Source organism: Rattus norvegicus, chromosome 3, assembly GCF_021556685.1.
Source record: "Rattus norvegicus strain SHRSP/BbbUtx chromosome 3, alternate assembly SHRSP_T2T, whole genome shotgun sequence".
Classification (NCBI taxonomy): Eukaryota; Metazoa; Chordata; class Mammalia; order Rodentia; family Muridae; genus Rattus; species Rattus norvegicus.
In genome coordinates, this window is record NC_141536.1 from 108,350,214 (window position 1) to 108,377,644 (window position 27,431).

Genomic DNA, 27,431 nt, shown 5'->3' on the forward strand with positions numbered 1-27,431 from the left:
ACCTCAAAGTACACAAAGCATAATCTAAAAAATAAAAAATTTTATTTATAGTAATTCTCATCTCAAACAATTAATTGACAATTGATTAAAAAATTATTAAGGCTCTTAAGATTTAAACAGCATGGGTTGGAGAGATGGCTCATTGGTTAAGAGCACTGACTGTTCTTCCAGAGGTCCCACCATGATGATAATGGACTAAACCTCTGTAACTGTAAGTCAGCCCCAGTTAAATGCTTTCCTCTATAAGAGTTGCCCTGGTCACTGGTGTCTCCTCACAGCAGCAGTAGAAACCCGAGTGTGCTACATGTAGAACTACTTGTGGGAGGTAGTTCTCTCCTTCCACTATGTGGTTTTCTGGGATCATACTTAGATTGTCAGGCTGGAGGAGAACTGCTTATGCTCCTAACCACCTCATTGACCCATAGTTAATACTCTGTTTTGTTGAGACAGACAGGGTCTCTCTATGTAACTCTGCTATCTTGGAACTCACTCTGTAGAACAGTCTGGCCTCAAACTCAGAGATTCGTCTGCCTCCTGAGTGCTGGGATTAAAGGTTTACACTGCCATTTCCAGCTCATAGTTGATACTCTCGAAAGCGATAAGCCACATGAAGATCATTAACTATAAATTTGGAGTGAAGGATTGAAGTAATTAGAAGATAATCCAAAATGTACTTCTTTGTAGTATAATTAACTCAGAGCTATTAAAGAGTTGAAGATTGGTTGCGTGTGCCTCCATTTGCCTTTAATCCCAGCACTTGGGAGGTGGAGGCAAGTGGATGTTTGACACTGGCCTGGTGTATTTAATGAGCTCCAGGCCAGCCACAGGTATGCAGTAAGACCCTGTCTCAAAACACCCCCCCAAAACCCCAAAACCAACCAAACAAAGGGTAGAGCTAACAAATGCTAAAGCTTCAGGTTATAAACCAGGACACACAATCAGTTAATGCTGCTGTCACAGGCAGTGGTTGTTAGAGCATATCATTAACAAAAAACAAAATAAACACTTGGAATTTTACAAAGGGATGAGAAGCTCCTATATTGAAAATTAAAAACACTGAGGAAGGAAATTGAAGAATACCAAAAAAGAGAAAAATACCTCCTATTCATAGATTGGAAGATGGAATACTATTAAAATATTGGTACCAAAGACAAACATGGCCTGAAAGTAAAAGGATTTAATATTGCCCAGCAAATGCATATTAAAAATTAGCTGGTGTAGCTATTCTGCTGATAAAATAGACTTCAAGCCAAAATTAGCCAGAAAAGATGAAGAAAACCGTACACACTAACAGAACTAACAGGTAGAATAATTAGACAGGCAAGAGAGTCCAGCTAAAGGTGCTTGCTACCAGTCTCCTGATCGGGGTTTGATGCCTGGGACTCACATTACAGATAGAGAAAACTAACTCCTACAAGTCGTCCTCTGACCTCCACAGGTATAGAGTGGCTTGTGTGGCTCTACAAGCTAAAGTTAATTAATTAAGCAGTTGTTAAAAGAAGATTGTAAATGTTAATATTTATGCACCAAACATTGGGCTCTCAATTTTATAAAACAAAACTAATAGACACGAAAGTATATATAAGTCCTGATAAAAATAACAGATAACTTTAGAGTCTCGCTTTCATCCATAGATAGGGTATATACTGATGATTAAAAGTCAAGATTAAAAGTCAAGAAACTTAAGAGCTGATGTGTACCATAGACTGAATGGATTTGACAGACATTTACAGGATATTTCTTCAGTGAGAATGAGGTACACAATCCCGTTAGCAGCACATGGAACTTTCTCTAGGATAGATCATATTTTAGGTCATAAAGCAAGTCTTAACAATTAAAAAAATCAGAATAATTTCTTTTATTTTATTAGATCATACTTGATTAAAACTAGAACTCCTAGCAAGCAATACCATAGAAAGTATAAAATATTAAAGAGGAAACAGTATTATTTTATTATTGAAGAAATCAGGTCAAGTTACTTTTCTAGAATCAAATGAAAGTAAAAACAATTTACCAGATTACATCTAAGGCGGGTCTGAGAGGAAAGCTTGTATCTGTAATTGTTGACAATGAAATATCAGAGAAATTTCAAATTACTAATGATACACCTCACAGTCTTAAGAGAAGAGAAAGAAAGAGCAAACCAAGTCACAAAACAGTAGATGAAATGATAAAGATCAGGGCAGAAACTAATGAAATGGAGATTAAGAATAATAACAAAAAAACCCAATCAAACAAACAAAAAAAACTAGCAAAACAAGCTTTTCACCAAGATGGTGCAGAAAGTGAAGAAGGAAGCTCTCTGCTCCCCGATCCCTGAGCCTAAGACAGCGGTGCTGAAAGACATCATGGCCACGGAACAAAGATGGCACCCACCTTCCTGCGGCTCTGGGCAGTACAAATACCCTCAAAAGAGTGCACCCTGGCAAAACAAGCTTGACCACTGTGGCATCATCAGATGACAGAGGACAATACCACACTGTGTTCATTGAGGATGTCAAGGGTTAACAAGCACCACATCAAACAGGCCACGAAGAAACTCTGTGACACTGATGTGGCCTGACAGAGAGGAGAAGGCTTATGTTCAGTGGGCTTCTGATTATGACACTCTGGATGTTGCCAATAAGATTAGGATCATCTAAACTGAGCCCAGCTGGCTAATTCTAAGTATATGTTTTTCACCATAAAACAAACAAACAACAAAAAACCTAGCAAAACAAAAAGTTCTTTGGAAAAATAAGCCAGATCAAGAGAAAAACATAGTAAAAGTAATCAATAGATAGTGAAGAACTAAATTACATACATTACAAAATCTACAAGATTATTAAAGAACACCTTGAAATTTTATATTTAAAGAAAACCGAAAATGAAGATATAGTTATAAATTACTAGACACATATGACCTACTTAAATCCGGAAGATGTAACCCATGTGAACAGACCTATCACAAGCAGAGTTCCAACAAAGAAAAGCTCAGGATGGACAGATCACTGCTGAATAATAATTAGACTTTTAAAGTAGCTCACCCCAGTGCTCCTGTCATATAAACAAAAAGAAGAAGAATACTATCAAAACTATTCTGTGGGTCTCATATTACCTTGATACTAAAATCAGGTAAGGAAATAGAAAATGTTAGACCAATTTCCATGATGGACATAAAAACAAAAATTACCAGTAAAATACTTGCAAACCAAATTCAGTAACACAGTATAAAGACCACACACTATAATCAAGGTTTCATTCCAGGATTTCATCCAGAGATGGTTCAAATCAATAAATATAATATAGCACATACATATTCATAAAGAGAAAAACCAGACTGGAGAGATGACTCAGTGGCAGAGTCCTTGCTGCTTAAGCATGAGGATCTGGCCCACAAGCTCTAAGGCCCCCAATCCTTGTGTGCAAGACAAGGTCTGTAAACTGGAGTGGGGTAGAAACTGGTGGGCACTCCCTCCTGACTGCTGGTGCCGCCACCTTAAGGAAGAGCAGACCAGGCCCAGAACTTGAAGGACTTAGCCGGACGCCAGGCTTTGAGTGTGGTGCTGAAGCTGCTGCTAAGGCTGGGGCTGTGGCCTACAGCTTCCGTGAATCCCTGTTCTCCATGGAAGGTGGTTATAGAGCCATCTTCTTTAATCATATTGGTGCCGTGCCAAAGGACACAGTCCTGCCAAAGACCTCCACTTCAGGATCTCCTCGCCCCAGTACCCCATCATCTATGACATCTGGGTCAGACCTTGAAAAATCTTCTCCTCCACAGGCTCCAAAGACCTGCAGATGGTGAACATCACCCTGTGTGTGCTGGCTTGACCCAATGCCCAGGAGCTCCCCAGCATGTACCAGCGCCTAGGGCTAGACTATGAGGAGCAAGTGCTGCTGTCCCTTGTCAATGAGGTGCTCAAGTGTGATGGCCAAGTTAGATGCCTCACAGTTGATTACCCCGCGGGCTCAGGTGTCCCTGTTGATCCAAAGAGAGCTGACAGAGTGTGCCAATGACTTCAGCCTCATCCTGGATGATGTAGCTATCACAGAGAACACACAGCTGCTGTAGAAGCCAAACAAGTAGCCCAGCGGGAAGCCCAGTGGGCCCAGTTTCTGGTGGAGAAAGTGAAGCAGGAGCAGTGACAGAAGATTGTGCAGGCTGAGGGGAAGGCTAAGGCTGCCAAGATGCTTGGAGAAGCACTGAGCAAGAATCCTGGCTATATCAAGCTTCTAAAGATCTTGTAGGCTCAGAAATCTCTAAGACGATCACCACATCACCGAATCTCACAGCTGACAACCTTGTGCTGAATCTACAGGATGAAAGCTTTACTTGGGGGAAGTGACAGCCTCATTAAGGGTAAGAAATGGGGGTTGGGGATTTAGCTCAGTGGTAGAGTGTTTGCCTAGCAAGTGCAAGGCCCTGGGTTCGGTCCCCAGCTTCCCAAAAAAAAAAAAAAAAAAAAAAAGAGGAAAAAAAAAGGGTAAGAAATGAGTGTGGACATCAAGAACCCTACCACCAGAGATGTTGGTGCACTTCTCCAGTTTGGAAGAGCCAGCTAGGGGGTCAAGCACACATGGATTCTTCTGTATCTGCCCTTTTGGATTAAGGAAGACTGAAGACCAACCCTTTCAGAGGGTTTTTCTCCTTTCTGTATTGGCTGGGAAGAGGGGATGGGGGACAATGTGACTTCTCAGGGATTTCCTACAGCATTGTCCTTCTCCCAGAGTCGGGGGAGATAACTACCATGCCAGGAATTCCCAATAAAATTTTTATTATTTAAACAAACAAACAAACAAACAAACAAAGCATGAGGGTCTGAGTTGAGATTTTCATTATCTATATGAAAGGCATGGCAGCCAGTCTGTAACCTCAATGCTAGGGGCTGGGAGGGAAAGGGGGGAAAACAGTTGGATCTCAGAGGCTCCTCAGTCAACCACTCTTAATTGAAAGGGTTAAGTCCAGGTTTTGTGAGAGATGGCAGAAGAGTGAAAAACCCTGTCTCAACAAGTACAACGAAACTCAGTAGAATACCTGACATCAGCCTGTGACCCTCATTCACCACACATGCATACCACATCACATGATCAGATCATCTCAATAGCCAAGAAAAGGCCTTTGGCAAAGTTTAACATACAGTTCCTCATGTCGTGGTGACCCCCAACCATAAAATTATTTTTGTTTCTATTTCATAACTGTGCTTGCCACTGTAATGAATTGTAACATCAACATCTGATATGCAGGATGTCTGATATGTGCCTGTCAAAGGGTCATTCGACCTCTAAAGGGGTCACACGCACAGGTTGAGAACCGTTGCTCATAAGTGATTTTAGTAGTATAGATGGACACCAAACCAACACACAAAGGTTAGTTGCTTTCCTGTCTACTCACAATGAGCTTGCTGGGAAAGAAAGAAGGGGAAGGAAAAAACATTCACAGCTTAAAAACAAGCAACAACAAAACCCAAAAATAAGCCTAACCAAAGATATGAAAGACTTTCACAATAAACTTTAAAAAGGTGGAAGATACTGAAGAAGACATTAAAATGTAGAAATGTCTCCCATGCTCATGGTTTGGCAAAATTTATACTGTAGGGGTTGGGGATTTAGCTCAGTGGTAGAGCGCTTGCCTAGCAAGCACAAGGCCCTGGGTTCGGTCCTCAGCTCCAGGAAAAAAAAATGTAAAAAAAAAAAATTATACTGTAAAATGGCTATATTATTAAATGTGACCTACACATACAACATAATCCCATCAAAATTCCAGTGACATGTTTCACAAATTTTGGGGAAATTGTATGAAAATATGAAAGAACAGTCAAAGGTCCTGCCTCCAACCCCTGTCCCTCTGCCTCCCTTGTCCTCTGCCCCTTGCCCTCTTTCCCTCTGCTCCCCTTCTCCCCTTCCCCTATTCCCCTCTGCTCCCCTGCCCCTCTGCTCCCTGTTCCCCCTGCCCCCTGCCTCCTGCTCCTCTGCCTCTGCCTCTGAAATGCTGGAATTATTCCTGTGTAACACTACACTTGGCCGTACTCTATTTTATGGGCCTATTTCAAGCATAGTTGGGGAAAGTCATATAACCTACTTGTAGAAATTTTTGGTCAGTAAACTGATGAACAGTATGCACTTTAGGATACTTTTCACATCTCTTTTCCATTCCACCTAACTCATCCTCTTTTCTTACCTTTTCCCCCATTTTAATTCCTTTTCTCCTTTCTCGAGGTTGTCACCTGCCTGTTTAACGATTATATGGTAAGACAGGAGGTGGTGGTACATGCCTTAAATCCCAGCACTTGGGAGGTAGAGGCAGGCACATTTCTGAGTTCGAGGCTAGCCCGAACTACAGAGGGAGTTTCAAAACAACCAGAGCTACACAGAAAGACGCTATCTCAGAAATGTATGGTAAAACTTGTTCTACCAAATCTGCAGGCCGTTTGACATCTGCACGGTTTACTCGTTAGTTAAAGGAAGGTCCTTCTCTTTGTCAGTCTTTTTTTTTTTTTTTTTTTTTTTTTTTTCTCCTATTTTTCGGAGCTGGGGACCGAACCCAGGGCCTTGCGCTTGCTAGGCAAGCGCTCTACCACTGAGCTAAATCCCCAACCCCTTTTGTCAGTCTTCCTACTTGTTCTTTGACTCTAACTCTACCTTTAATAAATCTCTCTATAAGTCTGTCCCCTAGCATTTGGAAAATACTTGACTCTTCCCCTCTGCAATCAGATGTTCTTGAAGAGAATTGTTTTTCTCATGCCTACATATTCATTTCATGCCCACTCCCCATGTCTCAGCGTCTTTCCTCCAACTCTCTATGCTCTTGGCTCCCAGGACCCCAGGCTTTCCTGTTTCTTACTCTACTTTGCTGGCTTCCCTCTGTTTACCACTGTTTAGTACTGCTCATAACGTTTAGTTTGAATCCTCGTTTATTCTTTTCCTAAGTAGCCATATTTGCTCACAAAACTTTGATTATGCATGTCCATGACTCTTGAATTTGTATCATTTAATTAGAACTCCCTCTGTTTCTTGTATATTTCTATATCTCTAATCTTTGCAGTATCTTTCACCTACTGAGTGCCCAGTATTTCCTTGTGACTAGTTAATGGAATGAATGATTTCAGTGATTTAATGGAGCAACAAAATACTCTTTATCTCCAGTCCTAAAATATAGTACACTTAGAAATAAATCATTGATTGAATGAATAATGAATGTGTACCCACAATACAATACAATTTTAAAACACAATTAATGAGTAAGTGAAAAAAATTTGTGGTTCATCGTAGCCAACCATGACCAAAGACTTTGCTCATTTAAAATATGTAACTAATAGGGCCAATGAGATGGCCCAGCAGGTAAATGCACTTGATGACAAGCCCAGTGACCCGAGTTCAATCTCTGGAACCCATATAGTGAAGGAAAGAAGCAACTCCTTCAAGTTTTCCTCTGACTATCACACATGGACATAAACATGCAAACATACAAATAAATACTACAATAAAATTATTTTTTAAAGTATGTAACAAAACAAGCATGCTGCATACTTTCAAACCAAGCACTCAGGAAGCAGGGGCAAGATTGAAGTCCAGCAATCTTGGTGAGTTCCAGGCTATCCAGAGCTACCTAACAAGACTCTGACTTATACACCCCACTCCCCATGTAATAAGGCATGATATCTCCTACTACTTCAAGAGAGACAGATTACATATTTACAGGGGTATGTGCCATGTAAGATGTGAAAGGTCAAGTTTAATTTCTATCAGATTTAATACATGTGCAGTGGTCACAGGCACATCTTTGGATTGGTATTTCTTGGAAGAGTATCTAAAATTTGTGCCTGTGACTTAGGAAATAAGGTTCTCAACTGTGAAATGAAGAATGTCACTGTCTTAGTTAGGCTTTTACTGCTGAGAACAGACACCATGATCGAAGCAACTCTTTTTTTTTTTTCTTTTTCTTTTTTTCGGAGCTGGGGACCGAACCCAGGGCTTTGCGCTTGCTAGGCAAACGCTCTACCACTGAGCTAAATCCCCAACCCTCAAAACAACTCTTATAAGGACAACATTTAATTGGGGCTAGCTTACAGGTTCAGATGTCCAGTCCATCATCATCAAGGAGAGAACACGGCAGCATCCGGGCAGGCATGGTGCAGGAAGAGCTTGAGAGTTCTACGTCTTCATCTGAAGGCTGCTAGCAGAATACTGACTTCCAGGCAGCCAGCATGAGAGTCTTAAAGCCAACGCCCACAGTGACACACCTACTACAACAGGGCCACACCTCCTAATAGTGCCATTCCTGAGCATATACAAACTGTAACAATCACTGTGCCTACTTTGTAGGGTGGTTATAAGCATTAAATGATATATATATATATAGTATATTATATATCAAGAGGATTTATCACAGGATCTGGTGTAAAACAAGTATTTAATATGCATTCATTATGCTATAGCTTGGCTCTTATGTGTATGAGTTTTGACTGAATGTATATATGTGTACCATGTGAGTATGTATTGTCCTTGGATGCCAGAAGAGGCCATGAGATTCTTTATAACTTACAGTTACAGACAGTTGTGAGCTGCCATGTGGGAACTAGGAACTGAAAAAGGTCCTCTGGAAAAGCAGCCAGTGCCCTTGACTGCTGAGCAATCAATCTCTCCAGCTCACTTTAGAGTTTGAACATTTTGCAGGGTCCATGTATAGAAGGCGTTGTTCCCAGTCCACAGGTGATGGGAATAGTGGTAAGGCCTGGTGAAAGCAAGTGAAGTCAGTGGGGGCATGCCCTCAAGGGTGATCTTCATATCCTAGCCAAGTTGAGTCCTCCCTTTTGCTTTCCAGCAAAGAGATGATCAGGCCTTAGCTGTGTGTCTCCTGTCATGTTGTACTGTCTTGCTACAGGCCCAAAGGTCAAAGGGACCAGGTGGCTGTGAACTGAAATCTTTGAAAGGAAAGCCTAAATAAATCTTAACTTTTTGAAGTTGATTATCAGTACCATTGTTAATGGTGCTCTGGCTTCTTACAGCAGGCATGCTTTCTAGCCAGCAACAGTACAAATGAGTAATTGCTGTGCCTGTTTTTCAGAATCTCTTGAGTTCCTGCACCATCCCTTGGCTGCTGAATCATGGTGGGTGGTGAGGGGGAAAGGGTATGGACTTTTTGTAATTGGTTTCTTTGTGAATTTTGAAGTCTGGAACTTGCTTTATTTATAGTGTAAGCTGGTTTGAACTTTTGATTCTCCTGCCTTTGCTTCTCAGCTTTGAAAATGCATTTTTATTACATTTATTTTTTGTATGTGCATATCTGGGCCATAGAACATATTAGGGGTCAGAGGATAACTTGTAATTGGTTCTCTCCTTCTATTTACCATGAGGGTTCTGGGGAATCAAATCAGGTTGTTAGACTTGGTGACAAGTTCCTTAACTCACTGAATTACCTCACCGCTAGATTAAAAAATAAAACAGTCAAACACACACACACACACACACACACACACATACACACACACACACACACACCCCTACCTACTAAATATATTAAATATATTAACTACTAAATATATTAAAGAAGATAGAATTGTTTGTAGTGAGGATGGGAGGCAGACACCAAGACTGTCATCTTTTGGTGTTGGAGACATAGGAGAAAGAAATGGCAGTATTTTATTAAAAGCTAAGTATATGTAACCTCTGTAGTAATTGGTCTTAGCTTTGCTAGTTGCTCAAGAACAAGCCATAATGAAAGGGAAGCAGACACAGCTGAGCCATTTTCAGGTTTCCCCCCCACACACACCAGATGAAAAGGAAAGCCGAGCCACTGAGCCAGTAACAGCTGCCAGAATTAATCGAGACAAGCCCCAGAGGCTGGGGAAAGCATTGGAACAATTTCAGAAAGGGCTGGTAGGACAATAGAGGCAAAGTTTTAGGTACTAGAGGATGAAAAATTAGAGGGAGTATGTGAAGTACTTAGAGATGAATAAGAAGTATGCTGGGAAATAGAAGGAGATAATTCTTCCTGAAAAGGTCATAGGAAGAACAGTGTTACTGTTTGGACATGAATTGTCTTTGGAAAAGGCTCCTGTACTCAGAGCCATAGTACCCAGGTGCTGGTGTTATTTTGGGAGGCCTGGAAACTTGAGGAAAAAGCCTGACTGAAGGAAAGGTGTCTGGGGGTGCATCTGTAGAAATATTTCAAAGAGGAAGACAGGAAGGGGTCAGCCTCAGAACGACTCCCTCCCTCCACACAGTCCCACTGCCATGTCCAAACACATAAAGCCAGGTGACAAGACAACACTCAGCATGAATCCTTGGTCCTTGTAGTTTGCTTCTCCAGTGAGAGTACTACTTGGCCCCATTTTGTTTAGCATCCAAGATGAGAAGAGATCCTGTGCACTCAGGGCTGTATAACTATAGGTTCCCTTAGATTGGTGTTTTATCACAGCAGTGAGAAAAGTAATCACTGAAAAAAAGACATTGACAGGGCAGAGGCCAGAGAGTACAGTGAATTGGCCTAGTTTTTAGAGAGACCCAAATCCTAGGGATCAGTATTACAGAAAAGTAGAGAAGAAATAAACTCTAAGACAATGAAAGCATTAATGGGATTTATGTGAGGAAGTTCAGAAGTCTGTGAGGGGTGAGTAGTGTAGCTTAGTATAGTGTCAACCTAGCTTGTAGGTTTCAGGTTCAATCCGAGCACTGCATAAGCTGGGTGTAGGGCACAGCCTGCAATCCCAGCTCTTGGGAGGTGGAAGCAGGATGATTAATAGTTTCAAAGTTAGCTGGCTGGTGGTTGTTCACGCCTTTAATCCAAACCCTTGGGAGGCAGAGGCAGGCAGATCCCTGTGAATCTGAGGTCAGCCTGGTCTACAGAGAGAAACCCTAACTTGAAAAACAAATACAAACCCTCAAAAACCAACAACAAAAAAGTTTCAAGGGCATTCTCACCTACACTGTCTAGTTTGAAGCCAGATAAGATACTAGACCCAACCTTCCCTCCCCCACACCCCAAAATTCTTGAACGCTAATTAAAAATATGTACAAGCATGAATGAAGATAATTCAAGTAGGGAAGAGTACAAAATACTAAGAGCATGGAGCAGACAAGTCTAGCTTGCATACATTCAGGGTTCTACAAACACACATACATACATTCAGATGTTGAGTACTCGGGGATAGGAATAAATAAGACAGTTTCTTTTATGTCACAGTCCACTAGCTGACATATAATTCTTATTTTAAATGATCGACTCTGATAAACATTGAGAGTTGAAAAAAAATCTTAAGTGGCATTAGCATTTGAAACAGACCAGATAAAACTTTTCCAAAAAAAAGTTTTGTTTTTAAGGACTGCTTATAAGATTACTAGTAGAATCTGAGGCCAAGCAAGTTGTTTCCAACATTGTAGAAGGTTTTTTCTTTCTTTATACATAGTGTCTTATTATATTTTCCACATTAGCCTTGAACTCCTGGGCTCAAGCAGTCTTTCTGTTGTCTGTCCAGTAGCTAGGAGTATATAACTGAAAGCCAATATTCCCAGCCACCATTTCAAATTTTTGAAATCTGGATTGGTAACTCTTAGTCACTGTTCTGTTACTGGCAAGAGACACCATGACTAAGGCAACTGTTACAAAACATCTAATTGGGGCTGGCTTACAATTTCAGAGGTTTAGTTCATTATCATCATGTCAGGGAGCATGGCAGCATGCAGGCAGGTGCTGGATCAGTAGCAGAGAGCTACATCATAATCTGTAGGTAGAAAGAGGAACTCTGGGCTTGGCATTTGAAACCTCAAAGCCCACCCCCAGTGACACACTTCCTCCAGGAGGCTACACCTCATAATCCTTCTAATTCTTTCTTTCAAGCATTTCTACTCCCTGGTGACTACACATTCAAATATGTGGGTCATTCTTATTCAAACCACCACAGTGTCTGATTGTAAATGTAATTGGGCAAGAGATGGTTTGTGACCGTCCATCTTTCAACACCACTCACCTACAAAGAAACTTGAAAGAGAACTTATTTGTTATCTTTTTGTATACTTTTAAGTAACTATATCTTGCCTATTTTAAGTAAAAAGCCTGAAAGTAGGACTGGGATATAGCTTAGTGGTAGAGCACTTCAGTAACTTGTGGCCCTGGATTTAATTTCTAGTGCTAGAAACAAACAAGTTCACTGCAAAAGCTAGTAAGTAGGGAGGGGGAGAAGCCACACAGAACCCAGAGAATGAGGATCCCTTTGTGAGATAAGTGGTAAGTAATACTTTTGAGGTTTTATACTGTATCCTGTCTAGAAGATATTTAGAAAAAAAGCTAAGTAATTTTAGAACTTTTTAGAGCATTGCCTATTTAACAGTGAGTATGGAAATGTGATGAACCCAAATTAATTACTAATTAATTTCTAATTAGTCACTAGTAGTAGCAAGAACCAAAATTAGGGGCTGAGCAGAGGGCTCAGTGGTTAATTGCACCTTATTCTCATCCACAGGACCCCAGTTCAGGTCCCAGCACCCATGTTGGGCTGCTGATAACTGCCTGTAATTCAAGCTCCAGTGATTTTCAGCTAGCTTCTCATATCTTACTACACTACAGACTCTTCTTTGGCTGGCTTGCCTGTGTGCCTGTTTCCCTCTCCCTGCCCCCATCATTTGTGTGCATCTCGTTTACATTTATTTACTGGGTGTTGGGAGCACGCTCATGCCACTGTATCTATATGGAGCTCAGAAGACAACCTCAGGAGTCATTTCTCTCCTACCATGTGGGTTCTGAGAATCAGACTTGGTGGCAAGCACCTTTAACCACTTAGCTACCTCAAGGATCTGCCTTTCTATTCTTAGCCTGTTAGTTTAGGAATAATCGGACCTTTTTTTTAATAAAAAGCCAGACAGTAAGATCTTGAGGCTTTGGAGGCTGTATAATTTCTGTCACTGTGGCCACAGCTATCACACAAGCATTATAGTTAATTTCCTGCACAACTATTTAGATACATTGGAAGTTGAGTTTATGGAGCTCAATATCAGAATATTCCTTGGAAATTTTTCCTCAACCAATAAAGTATAACCAGTAATCCTCAGCTTGTTGTCCCTATACAAACAGGCCTAACCTATAAAATGATCTGATTTTATTCTATTTAATCTTGTCCTCTCTGGTCTGCCCAAATTTACTTCAAAATTGCAAATTGGATATCATAATCTTGCTTAAAAGTCCTTTTAAAATTCCATGGAAAGTGCCCATCATCTTTGGTAAGACTCGTGTGCTATAGACCTTGATTGTTTTTAAAGAGATATATCTTAATATTTCCCCTTAACTCATTATTTTCCAGCCCCTTGGGACTGATTGCAGATCCTAGGATGTTGAGTGATTCTTACTTCTTAGTTTTGGTGCATCCTTGTGTGTCTTTCCTCTTTGTCTCCCCTACTTCCACATGGGTGACAGTTACTCTTTCCATAGGAGTCATGTTAGACATTATTGTCATCTCCAGAAGCCTCCTAATTGCCTGCTTTCTTCAGTGTCTCTTTTGAATAACGAGGCTCTCGAGCACACAGTGTTCACTGTCCCATCTGTATTTTCTTGCATGCTGTCCAGAGTACATTCAGCATTCTATGGTCCTTTTTATTTTGCATTATAAAATGGGGATGCAAAAAAAGTAGATGTAATTGATATAAAATTAACCCTTCTAAAGTATATAGTTCACTTTTTAAGTAAATTTATAGTGCCATAACTGTTACCACTGTCTAATTCTAAAACATTTTCAGGGCTCAAAAAGAAATCCTGTGCACATTGAGACTCACTCTTATGGCTAGAGATACTGTTCAGATGTAGAGCATGGACTCTGTCTGGGTTTCTCCTTAGAGACTCCTTGTTACTGTCCCTCCCCAGATGGTAGCCGCTGTCCCTCTGTCCTTATGGGCTGGCCTTTTCTGTGCATTTCATATGGGTGCGATCGGAATTGTTTTGCCTTTTTGGTGAGTGTCTTCTTTTACTTGCCTGTGCAGTGTTCTCAGAGTATACCAATGTTATATTTTTGCTGTGTACTAGAAGTGTTCCATTTCTTTTCATAACTATGCATCAGCCTTCTTTAAACTTCCTTCTTCAAAGTCTACAAGACTTCAGTGAGACTGCTAGACTCCTGCTCTTGGAACAATCCTGCTTTCATCTACTCTTTGGTTGAACTTCCACCTTAATAATCAAGCCATAGGGACTTAGGGTAAAGATGGACACTGCTTGATTTGAAAGGACCTTCGTAGCCTTTCTGCCCTAGCTCCTTTTTCTACTATTCTTATAGTATAAGAATATACTATAACCAGATAGTCTGTTTGAGTGTTCTTACACATCTCAGGCCTATTGACTTTATACACTTTCTTGGTTATTTTCTCTTTCCAAAGGGCTCTTTTCTACTTGCTTCAAGTTTTATTCAACATTAAATTCCTATTTCAGACAGAATCCTTTCCATAAAATCTCTGAATTATCATAGGAGTTATACTCTTTATGTATTATCTTGTCTACTGATTCCTTGACACTGTTCTTATGTTTTCTCTGTAGTTTCATATTCTTGCCCGTATGTTGGCACTAGATATAGGAGCAAGGAAATGAGTCTTGACTCTATAAGATAGTGTTAGGTCTGGCAGGATGGCTGTAAATCTGATGGACCTGAGTTTGATCTCCTGGATTCATGTGGTAGAAGAAAAAAATTCTTTTCCTGCAATTGTCGTCTGACCTCTGTGCACATTATGTACACACACACACACACACACACACACACACCAATATACACACACACACACACACACACATTATAAAACAAAATAAAGTATAGTATAAGAGAAGTCTTTGTGGGCTGGAGAGATGGCTCAGTGTTTAAAAGCACTGACTGCTCTTCCAGAGGTCCTGAGTTCAAATCCCAGCAACCACATGGTGGCTCACAACCATCTGTAATGGGATCCAATGCCTTCTTCTGGTATGTCTGAAGAGAGGAACTATGTACTCACATACATGAAATAAATAAATAAATCTTTTAAAAAAGAGAGAGCAGTCTTTGCAGTGATGGAATGCCTTCTGTGTCTTGTCTGTTATTGTGGTTTTACAGACCCGCACATATGATTAAATGACATGGAACTATGCATAGTTGTTATGTTAGTGCCCTAATTTTGAAATTGTACTAATATTTATACACACTGGGAGAAATTATGTGAAAGTTACATGAGATATCTATACAATATTCTAAACTTCATTTCAGAAGTTGGTATTTATCGTTTGCCTCTTACATGGTTGCTTTGGATCATTGTGAATCTGGCCTCCTTTTGGGCAAGAATACCCAGTCGTAGTGATATTTTACTTATGTTTTATAATTAGGCAAAGCTTGTCTACAGCAAGAACACTTTCATGAAAAATAAGAATATAAAGGGAAAAATGAAAGATTTTAAAATATAACGAACTTTTTGTTGTTCAAGTAAATGTTTTTACTTTTACTATGAGTGGTTTTGTTCACCTATGTTCTTAGCATTCACGTGTACTGACTTCTAAGGGACAGTGACCATGGCTTTGAATCTTGAGCATAAACCTGAACACAGAGATGCTGTGTCATCCTGGAAAAGCCTGACAAGCAGGAGTCACTTTTGATTTGATAGTAAATGTTTCAAAGAGTTGATCTTCTTCTAATATTGAGTTAGTGATAGGTCTTCGGTATGATTTGGGGTAGGGAAGTCAATAAATGATGTTCAATTCAAACTTTAAAACATTGAAAATTGTTATATCAGGTAAATATTCCCATGAATTTAAAAATAAACATTATGGAATCAGAATTTACCTAAATGTTTTTGAAGTAGAGGTGGGGTATAAATAGTTTTTGTTTACATTTGTGATCAAGTTCAAAGTGAATATGAGTAAAAATGAATGAAATGACATATTCTTGGTGAGTGACATAGCACACACATGTAAGCACTGGAGGTGGAGGCATGAAAATCAGAGGTTTAAGGTCATCCTTGACTTTACAGAGAAGAACAGGGAGGTGGTGCTGGCGGCAGATACCTTTAGTTCCAGCACTGGAAACAGAGGATATATGATGATACCCATGAGTTTAAGGCCAGCCTGCTCTACATAGCAGTTCCTGATTTTCTAGGGCGACATAAAAAGACCTTGCCTCAAAAAAGAAAAACCCAAACCAAGCAAACAACAGCAACCACAAAATAACATAGAATTCAAGAATAGGTGGAGCTACATAGGGTATTGTGTTAAGAAAAGAAAAAACTATATTACTAAAATGAAAACAATTTCTTTTTTAGGTTAAGCTACAAAACAACATATCATATCAGATGGCAGACATACATCATTTAAAGGGTAAGAAACTTTTCTTTTAGATTTATTTATTATGTATGCAGTCTTCCGCCTGCGTATAGGCTTGCAGGCCAGAAAGGGACACCAAATATCATTGCAGATGGTTATGAGCTACCATATGGTTGCTGGGAATTGAACTCAGGACCTCCGGAAGAACAGTTGATGCTCTTAACCACTGAGTCATCTCTCCAGCCTCCAAGAAACTTTTTTTTTTTTTTTTTGGTTCTTTTTTTCGGAGCTGGGGACCGAACCCAGGGCCTTGCGCTTCCTAGGTAAGCGCTCTACCACTGAGCTAAATCCCCAGCCCCGAAACTTTTAATTATAAAGGTAAAGACTACTTCATGTCTGAAATCTTCAAGCATTAAGTAGTAGATGACAGAGCCAGGTGGTGGTGGCACATGCCTTTAATCCCACCACTGAGGAGGCAGAAGCAAGTAGATCTCTGGACTCCACATGCTTATGTATGCATGTGTACAACCACATAAGCACATTAAAAAAATTCTCAAAGAAAATTGAACTGTAGCTTATGTGGCCATTACATTTCTAGGGAAAAGAAAAAGGTGGGGGTTCTTATTCTGCATTGTGTCTGATCTGCTAATATTACCCATTCAGATCTGAGGATGCTTTGGTGAGGTTCTCTTGAGATAGAAAGAAACCTGGAATGTAGAGAAATAAGTAATAAATAAATTTAAAGCTCTAACTTTAAAAAATACATTAATTAGTTTTCTATTTCTGTGATAAAACACCATGACCAAAAGCAGCCTGGGGAGGAGAGGGTTTATTACCTGTTGTAGGTTCTAGTCTGCTATCCAGGGATGTCAAGGCAGAAACTGAAGAAAAGGCCATCAGTTTGCTTGCTTTCCATGGCTTGCTCAGCCTGCTCCTATCATTCAGGACCACCTGCCATGTGGTTTATAGAAAAGAATAGGCAAAGAGAGTAAGCGCCTCACTTAGATTAATTACATCACGTCCTCTGTCAGCTTGCCTTTCAGAATTGGGGCATGTAGTGGTTTAATCTTCGTTGTCCACTTCACTGGATTCATAATCACCTGGGGAAAACAACTCTGGCCACTTCTGTAAGGGTGTTTCCAGAGAAATGTAATGGAGGAGCTAAAACGTACCCTGAATGTGAGTGGCACTATTCCATAGGACTTTTAGTTAAGGTCTTCCTGTGTAGCCAAGGCTACCCTCAGACTTACAGTGACTCTTATAATAGCAGCCAGTAGCAGCTTCATTGAACATTATCTTTGAGCTCATATTAAGAAAATACAATGTAGCTGGGCAGTGGTAGCCCACACTTTTAGTCTAAAGAGCCAGGACAGCTAGGACTATACAGAGAAATTCTACCTCAAAAAACAAAACAAGAAAGAAAAAAGAAGGTAGTGTAATCAGGCGTCCTGGTGCAGGCCTTACAGTCCAGCACTCAGGGCAGAAGCAGGTAGATCTCTGAGTTCTAGGCCAGCAGAGTTACATGGAGAGAACCCTGTCTCCATGAAAAGGAAGGAAGGAAGGAAGGAAGGAAGGAAGGAAGGAAGGAGAAAGAACAGAGAGACAGAGAGGAAAAGATTGCAAGATGCATCTAAGAACATATATTCAAATCTTACCTAAATACTCAAGTGTTCTGTTAATGTGGGCCTGCCAAGGAACATGGTTAGTAAAGCAGAAATATAGACTTCAAAACTGAAACAAAGAAATAATATAAAAAAAAATATGGCAAAGTTGGAAAATACATGATCTTTGAAATTTCTGGTGCTCCAATGATGAAGCAGTATGGATAATTTTAGAAATTGAGAGCGTTAAATAGTAGCTAAAACTGTTTGGAGAGATTTTGATAGATAAGCAATAAAAGCATGTTTCTACAGTTTATGTGAATATTGGGTCCTAGACTTGGCAGAACAAGTTTGATTTTTCAGAACTGGAGTCTTCTCAGTGATCCTTACATGACCCATAATCTGAACAATGAAAAAGGGACTTGTTGACCAGCCAGCCTAGCCTGCTCGGTGAGCCCAGATCTCAATGAAAGACCTTGTCACAAAACCTCGAGAGGAAAGGCTGGAGAGATGGCATGGCAGTTGAGAGTATTTAGTGCTCTTGTCAAGGACCCAGGTTTGGTTCTAGGACACACATGATGTGTTATAGCCGAGTCTAACTCCAGATGCAGGAGACCTAACACCTCTTCTGACCTCCAAGGCTTCCTATACATGTGCGGCACAGATAAATACTCAGGCACACAAAAATAACAATAACAACCAAGGTGGAGGCCTCCTAAGGAGCTATACCCAAGGTTGACCTCTGACCACACATGTTATCTGACTTCCTGAGAATCTGACTAGAAAAATTGAAAATGTACATAATTAGAAGACCGTTCTATAGATCTCAATAGAAAGGGTTGCAGTAAGTAAATTTGATTCTTCTTTCGCTCCTTACCTTGTCTGGCTAGAACAACTGGCTGAGCTTCGTCAGGAGTTTCTTCGACAAGAAGATCAGCTTCAAGACTACAGAAAGAATAACACATACCTTGTAAAGCGGTTAGAGTACGAGAGGTAAGGTGGGACATGCAGCAGCCTGTGAGTCTCCTCAGTGTTTGCCAGCTTTCGTACACAGTGCAGTTCTTCCCATCTCTCCTCTGCTCTTCCTCTTTTATTTTCTACATCTTATTTTATCTTTCAAAGGTTCTTGTACATTTACAATCTTTTATTTTAATATGTTTAACACTGTGAAAACATCTCTTACGTGATCTAGGTTGTCAAACAGAAGAATCTTATGACAGCAGGTTTGAATGGGATACAGTAAGGACTAAAACAGGACTTTCTTTCTGAGGACTTCCAGAAGACGAAAACATCTCTGTAGCCTGTTCTCAACATGTGCTCCTGCTCTTGATCTGTCCCTCTCACACTTCTACCTTGGGGGGAAATGGGGAACTTTTTAGGGCTATATAGGTTTGATCAGGTTTATGGTAAAGGGTTGAGTTTTTTATCTATGTGTAATTACTTACTGAATGAATATTTTTAACCTGCCAGTATTCAGTGTTTTTTCTAGCATATCAATTTGTCAAAACTATGTTCTACAAACTTGTGGAACCACTGTAGAAATTTTCCTTTTCTTAGTATTACTTGGACCAGCAAGATGGCTCAGTGAGTAAAAGGCACTTTCTGTGCAAGTCTTGATTGACTACCTGAGTGTGACGCCTGGATCCTGCCATGGAAAAGAGAAACCTAACTCCTGAAAGTTATCCTCTAACATCTACATGTATACCATGGTACACTGTGACACTCACATGTCTACAAGTAGACACATAAATGTACACATCATATATACAAATATGTCATAGTCATAATAATGATAAAGTAATTTTAGATGGTTTTATTTTTATGTAATTTTTTGAGATTTTCCCTCTTAATATTTCACTAGTATATATTCACAAACATAAATTTACTGAAAATGTTTTATCAGTTAGCTGCTTATATAATATGAATGAAAGATTGCTTTCTGTCTGAATAATTGTGTTAATTTATAATGGGGATGTTTCATAGCTCTGCCAACATTGTTTATAGTTTGAATTTAATTTGGTCTCGAGATGTAAGAATAAGAAAGTACAATGATATCAAGATAGGAAATTTAATTTGTGATTATAATATGAACATTAAGATTTGTCTATGCATTTAATTTGTGATGATAATGTGACATTTGCATGTGTGTATGTATTCATTAAGTACTTATTTATATTTTGAAGAATGTCTGTTTGTATTCTTTGACTGTTTGTCCAGAAGAAAGTCTCCATTTTTATCTGTTTTGACTTTTTTTCCTGACACTATATTATTTCTTCCTTTCCTTGTATTACACGGTGTAAAGTTATATTATGGTATTTAAAGTACTACTGAAGACATGAATAACTGTCATCTATACTGGTTCCTAATTCTAGCATTTCTCATCTATTGGATGAGAACCACGAGTTTTCTTTAAACAGCATTCTTCTCTGCTGTGATGGAAATTGGCCGTGACAGTTGTTTCTTTGTAGGTATAATTTGTAAACACTTGAGGAGGGCTTGCTTGCATCTGCCTGCTTTCTGTTTTTTTCACTTAATTTTGGCAGTATTTCCTTTCCCCTGGTAAATATTGGAGATTTATGATTTTGATTGCATTTTACAGTTTCTCTATTGAATGATGTTGTGTCTTTCTAAATGTATGTGTGGCTTCTGGACAGATTTGGAGCACTCAGTCCAATGTAGTCTAAAGAATGACTTTCTAATTTAGTTTTCAGTGTGGCCAGCAGATCAAGGAGTTAAGAGCACAACATGAAGAAAATATTAAAAAATTAGCAGATCAGTTTTTGCAGGAACAAAAGGTAAATTAAAAATAAGTATTTAAATAATGTATGCTTTATTATAATTCTTGCAATTTATAAGTAGATGTTTTTGTCATAACACATTACGAATTCTAGTCTGCTTGAGCTAAAAGACAATGTGTATTTGCTGAGTAAAATGAATATGTGTAAAAATATATCAACTTACTTGGTTTTTCTTATGGTTAGGAATTGAACCTAGGGCTTTGCACATGCTAGGCAAATAATTGTCATGGTTGTTATTGCTGTTAATGTTAGATTCTAAGGTGGATGGCTTTTTACTGAAAAGCCTTCCTTTCTCCCTCCTTCCTCCTTTTCTGAATCCCTTTCTCTTAGTGTATAGTTCAAATTGACCTTGAGTTCACAGTCCCCTTACCCAAGGCACTTCAGTGCTGGTGTTACAGGTGGATAACATCTACACCCAGCTTCATTTTTTTTTTATTCTTTTGAGAAAACAGAACAGAATTGTCAAGCTTTTTCTTATTAGTCTCTAATAGTCTGATGCCCTATCTTAAAACAGAAAAAACATGACAAAATACTATATAACTAATTTTGATTCATACTTTCTTGGATCAGATCTGTGGCTTCATGTATGCTAAATATATGTCCATGTATTCCCAACTCCGCTTGATACATTGTGAGTCAGCAAATGGTTTATTATTTTGAGTTGAGCTATCATAAAGGTCATTGTAGAAATAGAGGGAACTTTTTTAAAGATCACTAACCATTATGGACATGAGTTATTTTTTATACTCTTTAATCTCAGTTGGTTAAATGTGATTTGCATAAAATCTTGTAGTTTGCTCTCTTCTCTTCCCTGCTCTTCCTCTCTTCCCTGTCCTTTCTCTCTACCCCACCCCTTCCCTCCATGTGCTCATGGCCAGCCTTTCCTCTCCTCTACTCTTCTTCTCTCATTAAACCTCTCCACGTGGAAAAACAAAACAAAACAAAAAAATCTTGTAGTTAAAAGTAAAGAGTGACTCAGTAATAAAAAGTATTTCTTTCGTTCTTTGGTAACATCTAAGGACCAGAAGTCAAGGCTGTGGGGTTTTTGTTCTTAGATTTTCCTGGGCTTTGCAGCAGGACATTGAGGGTGTTGTGTCTCTCTGTTACCAGTCTACAGATTGAGACAGTTGCAGTTTATGGGTCTCTGCTTTGAAGAGTGTGAGAATGGGTTAGTGAAAGGCTGGAGAGGGGTCAGCCGTGAGGTACCAAGTGTAGTTAGAGGTAGTACTGAAACACCGGAAGTAGAGGTAGTACTGAGACACCGGAAGTTTAGAGTAGTTCAGTGGTGTGGGAAAGGAAGGAGGAAGGTTTGCTGTAGTGCCGTTAATTTACTGAAAACCTTTATTATTTTCGATGTTTTTGACAAAAATAGCTGACCAAAGCAACTCGTGGGTGAAACCTTAAAAGAATAGGATATTGTGGGGTTGGGGATTTAGCTCAGCGGTAGAGCGCTTGCCTAGCGAGCGCAAGGCCCTGGGTTCGGTCCCCAGCTCCGAAAAAAAAAAAAAAAAAAAAAAAAAAAGAAAAGAATAGGATATTGTGACATGGAGATATTATTAAAAATTCACAGTCTAGTATCCGTAAATAAAATTTTGTATTGTTTTTATGATACAAGGACAGAAAGACTATACAGACCAGAGGAGAATAAGGAGACTTGAAGACCAAAACTCCTTATAATATATACTGAATTAAATCTTGGAACGGAAAAAAAAGATATAGTAGGAAAAACTGGTTTTAAAAAAATCTGCATGAAGTCTGAAAGTTTAGTTAAGAATTATATTTTGTTCCTTTTTTTTTTTTTTTTTTTTTTTGGAGACAGGGTCTTGTGTAGCTCAGACTGGACTTAAATTTCCTATGTAGTCAAGGGTGGCCTTAAACTTTGGGGTTTTCTGCTTTTGTCACTTGTGTGCTATTATTAGATGGATGCCACCCTGCCTAGCTTGTGTACTTCTGGGGGAGCCAGCCCGGCCAGGCCTTTTTTTTTTTTTTTCCTTTCTTTTTTTTCGGAGCTGGGGACTGAACCCAGGGCCTTGCGCTTGCTAGGCAAGCACTCTACCACTGAGCTAAATCCCCAACCTCGGCCAGGCCTTTAAGATGATAGAAAAGCAGTCCTTCATCCAAGCCAGATTTCCAGTCCAGTAATACTGTGGTTGCCTTTGTTTTACAAATGTATCATGGCAACATTAATTTTTTTTTCTTTTTTCTTTTTTTCGGAGCTGGGGACTGAACCCAGGGCCTTGCCACTGAGCTAAATCCCCAACCCCGCAACATTAGTTTTAACATTAGGAGAAACTGGGCACACAGCAGTTAATTTTCTACAAATCTAAAATTATTTCATGCTGGGCAGTGGTAGTGCGAGCTTTTAATCCCAGCACTCAGGACGAAGAGGCAGAGACAGGCAGATCTCTGAGTCCAATGCCAGTCTGATTTACAGAGTGAGTTCCAGGATAGCCAAGGCTACCCAGAGAGACTGTGTCTTGAAAACCAAAATAAATAGATAGGCAGACAGACAGATAGGTTTTTTTTCTTCATAATAAAAACTTTACGGGGTTGGGGATTTAGCTCAGTGGTAGAGCGCTTGCCTAGCAGGTGCAAGGCCCTGGGTTTGGTCCCCAGCTCTGAAAAAAAGAAAAGAAAGAAAAAAAAAAAAAACAACTTTACTTAAAAACAATAAGGAAATTTAGTCCCTTCACTAAATTACAAAAACATCATTTTAAGAAGGTTGCTATATGTTTAAGACTCTACATGGTGTCTTGTTCCTATGTTCTCAGCACTTGGGAGGCAGAGTAAGGAAAATCACCATACATTTGAGGCTAGCCTGCTCTGTTTTATCTAGGAAGTTCTAGGCAGCCTAGAAACTATGACCTCCTTTCTTAAAAGAAGAAAGAGGTAGGTGGGGGATAGACTATTAGAAGTTATCTATTGGCACAAAAGTGGTAACATTAAAAGGAAAACATCTTTGTTAACTTTTTTAAATGTATTTTTGTATCCCTTAGATGGTTCAGTAGGTAAGGGTACTTGTCAATAAGCATGATGACCTGAGTTTGATCCCCACTCTGTACATGGTAGGAGAGAAACTTGTGGATAACTTCCACAAGTTGGGGACTGGAGAGATGGCTCAGGGGTTAAGAGCATTGACTGCTCTTCCAGAGGTCCTGAGTTCAATTCCCAGCAACCCCATGGTGACTCACAACCATCTCTAATGGGATCTGATGCCTTCTTCTGGTGTGTTTGAAGATAATGACATTGTGTGTATGTATGTATACATAAATCTTTTTTAAAAATTTCCACAAGTTATCCTCTCATCTCCATATGTCTGGCACTATATACACGCATGCACACACACACAAATTGTTTTATCAGTGGCTTAATGATTCAAAACTGAAAAATACTTATTGTTACCAAATCTTTATCCCACAATAGGAGAACCATAAGATTCAATCAAATGATGGAAAAGAATTGGGTAGAAATGATCATGTAGCACCTAAAAATATTCCAAATGTCCCTGAAAATGATGCAAATAAAAATGAGGACCCCTCAAGCAATCATCTTCCACATGGGAAAGGTAAGTTTGTGTTGATATGAGACTGACCAGTTCATTCTGTTTTGAAATGTATTCAGACATTAAAAACCTGTTTGCTATTAGTTCTGAGATGATTTAATATCTGTATTGTTTAAAAGTTTAGTCCTGTGATGAAAGAGAAAAAAGTATTTTAGTTAAAACTAAATCAGAGCCAGGGAGTGGGCTCAGACAGTCAAGGTACTAGCTGTGCACCTGTGACAGCCAGAGTTCCGTTCCTCACATCTGCATTAAAGAGTTGGTGTAGTGACACATGTCTACAATCCCAGAACTCCAATGAGGTAGGAGATGGGAACAGATTCTTCTGGAAGCAATCAGGCCAGCCAGCCTGGTCTGTGAGGCATAGCACACACAACAGAGACCCTGCCTCAGCAGTGGAAGGAAGGAGCTGACCCCCTTGACTGCCCTGTTTTGCACATATGCATGCACGTACACACTGAAGAAGGTATGCTTTTTAAAATATTAAAAGGAAGAAGAAATAAAGCTGTTTCAAACAAGGTGTTCACTTATAATCTGTGACATTAGAAACTGATTTTTACTTTTCTTCAAATCATTTTTGATTTATATACACATAAACATAATTGTACCTTATTTTGTTACTTGGGCAGAACAAGTCAAACGAGTTGGTGATGCAGGGATGCCTGGAGTAGAAGAGAATGATCTAGCAAAAGTAGATGATCTTCCTGCTGGTAAGTGGAACTGGAGAGTTGAGTTAAAGTTCATGGCATTGTTTTTATGTGACCACATTCTCTGCTGTTGTTTTGAGACGGACTGCAGCTACGCAGCCCAGGCTGGCCTTTTTCCTGTCTCAGCTTCCTGAGTGAGGGAAGTTGCAGGCATGCACCACCTCACTCTGATCCCTGTTAGTTTTTTTTTTTTGTAGAATCTAAAAGACTTACAGATTATGTGTGTTTGGTACTGCTCACTAATTACCAGAATTTACAACAAACCTTTTATTGCATTTAACTTGTTTTACATGGGGGGAGGCGGGAGATTAAAGCATGGCGTGACATATGTGTGAAGGTCAGAGGAGCTTGTGGGAGATGAATCAAGTTCAGGTGGTTAAGCTTGCTGGCAGTTGCCATAACCCATTGGACCATCTCTCTGGCCAATTGCCAGGATTTCTTTTTTTAAAGATTTCTTTTTATTTGTTTAATGTATATGAGTGTCCTATCTGCATGTACACCTGCATGCCTAGAGGGCATCAGACCTCATTATAGATGGTTTAAGCCACCATGTAGTTATTGGGATTTGAACTCAGGACTTCTGGAAAAGTAGTCGTAGTCAGTGCTCTTAACTGCTGAGCCATCTCTCCAGGCCCCCAGGATTTCTTTTTTTTAATGGAGTTTTTATAAAGTTTTTGCTAAGTATACAATCAGTTGAGAGAGAAAAAGTGGAGTATGAACATACCTTGCTCCTCCGTTTTTATATTACTTCTAACTTCCTCTGAGAATCTTATAAAGGTTTGTTTGTATAATTCAGCCTTGTTTTACCTGTTTATCTAAACTAGTGATTCTCAGTTGTCCTAGTGCTGGGACTCTAATACAGTTTTTTTTTTTAAGATTTATTTATTTTATAATAAGTGCACTGTAGCTGACTTCAGACACACAAGAAGAGGGCATCAGACAGATCTCATTACAGATGGCTGTGAGCCACCATGTGGTTGCTGGGATTTGAACTCAGAACCTCTGGAAGAGCAGTCGGTGCTCTTAACCACTGAGCCATCTCTCCAGCCCTCTAATACAGTTCTTCATGTTGTGGTGACCTTCCCAACTATAAAATTATTTTTGCTACTTTATAACATTAATTTTGCTATTGTTATGAATCATGATACAGATATCTGTGTTTTCTGATGGTCTTAGGTGACCCATTTGAAAGGGTCATTCAACCCTCAAAGGGGTCACAACCCACAGATTGAGAAACACTGATCTAATACTTTATTTTTAAAGTCACCTTGAATTATAATATAAATCATAACATGACTGATTATTATTTAGTAATGGAGATACTCTCTCTGTGTGTGTGTCTTCTGCACTTGATCTTAGTCAAAAGGCCAAGAAGCATTCTCCCTCTCTCTTATGAGTTATGCTAAGGACAGCACTGACCAGCAGATTTATAGACAGAACTAAGCTGCCTCTATTCATTAGCAAGGCACAGTTACGCTGTTGATTCTAATGAAGTACTGTTCATTGAAGGCTTTGTATGCAGACGTGTGTTGGGCATTGCTGATGGCAGTGGAAACAGGGTATAATGGTGACAAAGTCATGCAGAGAACAGCTGTGTGCTTGAGTGATGTTTTTCTCAGAGTAAATGCCAGACTTCTTGTATACTTAAGTTTAGACACTATGTAATAAATGACATAAAATCATTTAAGTACACTGTAAAAATGATCCAAGTAATATGTGCTAGTTAGGGGCTGGAGAGATGGCTCAGTGGTTAAGAGCACTGATTGCTCTCCCAGAGGCCATGAGTTCAATTCCCAGCAACCACATGGTGGCTCACAACCATCCGTAATGAGGTCTGATGCCCTCTTCTGGAGTATCTGAAGATAGCTACAGTGTACACATATACATAAAATAATAAATAAAATAAAATAAAATATGTGCTAGTTAGAATAGACTATGAAGTAATGTCTACTAGACATCTTCAAAGTACAGTATCCTAAAATGACAAAGGTTTCCCCTTAAAGCTTGATGTAGGGTGGGAGGCTCTCTTTGAACATCGGAACAGTGGCTTCTATCATGATTCCACATGTTCATATTAGCCTTCTATGTTGTTGAAGAAGGGAAAGAGATTATATGTGCTCGGAATGTATTTGATGGCTCAAATAAGATGTGAGGCCCGATTATTCAAACCAGGCAGGCCTTTAATCCCAGCAGTAAGGAGGCAGAGGCAGGCAGATCTCTGGAGTTTGAGGCCAGCTTATTCTACAAAGCACATTCCAGGACAGAGCTACAGAGAAACCCTGTCTCAAAAACAAACAAAGTGACTTACTCAGTTTCATCTATATCGTCAATGTCAGAATTAAAGGCCCTTGTCTCCTAACTACAAGGGAAAGCTGGTTCTGTATCCAGCAGAAATGTGAAATAGGATCATATACCATCAAATTACCACACCAATCTTTAGGAAATAAAATGTGTCTGTATTTATAGGTAGGAGCATCTAGATTTTTTCTTCCCCTCTTGTTTCCTTTTTCTGAGTTTTCCTGTGAGCCGTCTGCT

General features: G+C 39.5%; 1 protein-coding gene and 1 pseudogene across 4 annotated transcripts in view; both read left to right on the plus strand.

Annotated features, from left to right (window-relative positions):
• The window catches only part of Golm2 (golgi membrane protein 2), a 69,199-nt gene that overhangs the window by 11,931 nt on the left and 29,837 nt on the right, over window positions 1-27,431 (plus strand). For all 4 annotated transcript variants that reach the window (XR_015683193.1, XM_087653327.1, XM_087653328.1 and 1 more), the window contains 5 exon segments: window positions 16,231-16,285; window positions 18,723-18,825; window positions 20,537-20,627; window positions 24,054-24,195; window positions 24,819-24,899. Coding sequence is in view for 3 of the 4 variants with exons in the window: in XM_087653327.1 (XP_087509453.1) it covers window positions 16,231-16,285; window positions 18,723-18,825; window positions 20,537-20,627; window positions 24,054-24,195; window positions 24,819-24,899 (472 nt within the window). In the remaining variant the exon portion in view is untranslated.
• Window positions 2,274-4,395, plus strand: Phb2-ps2 (prohibitin 2, pseudogene 2; annotated as a pseudogene).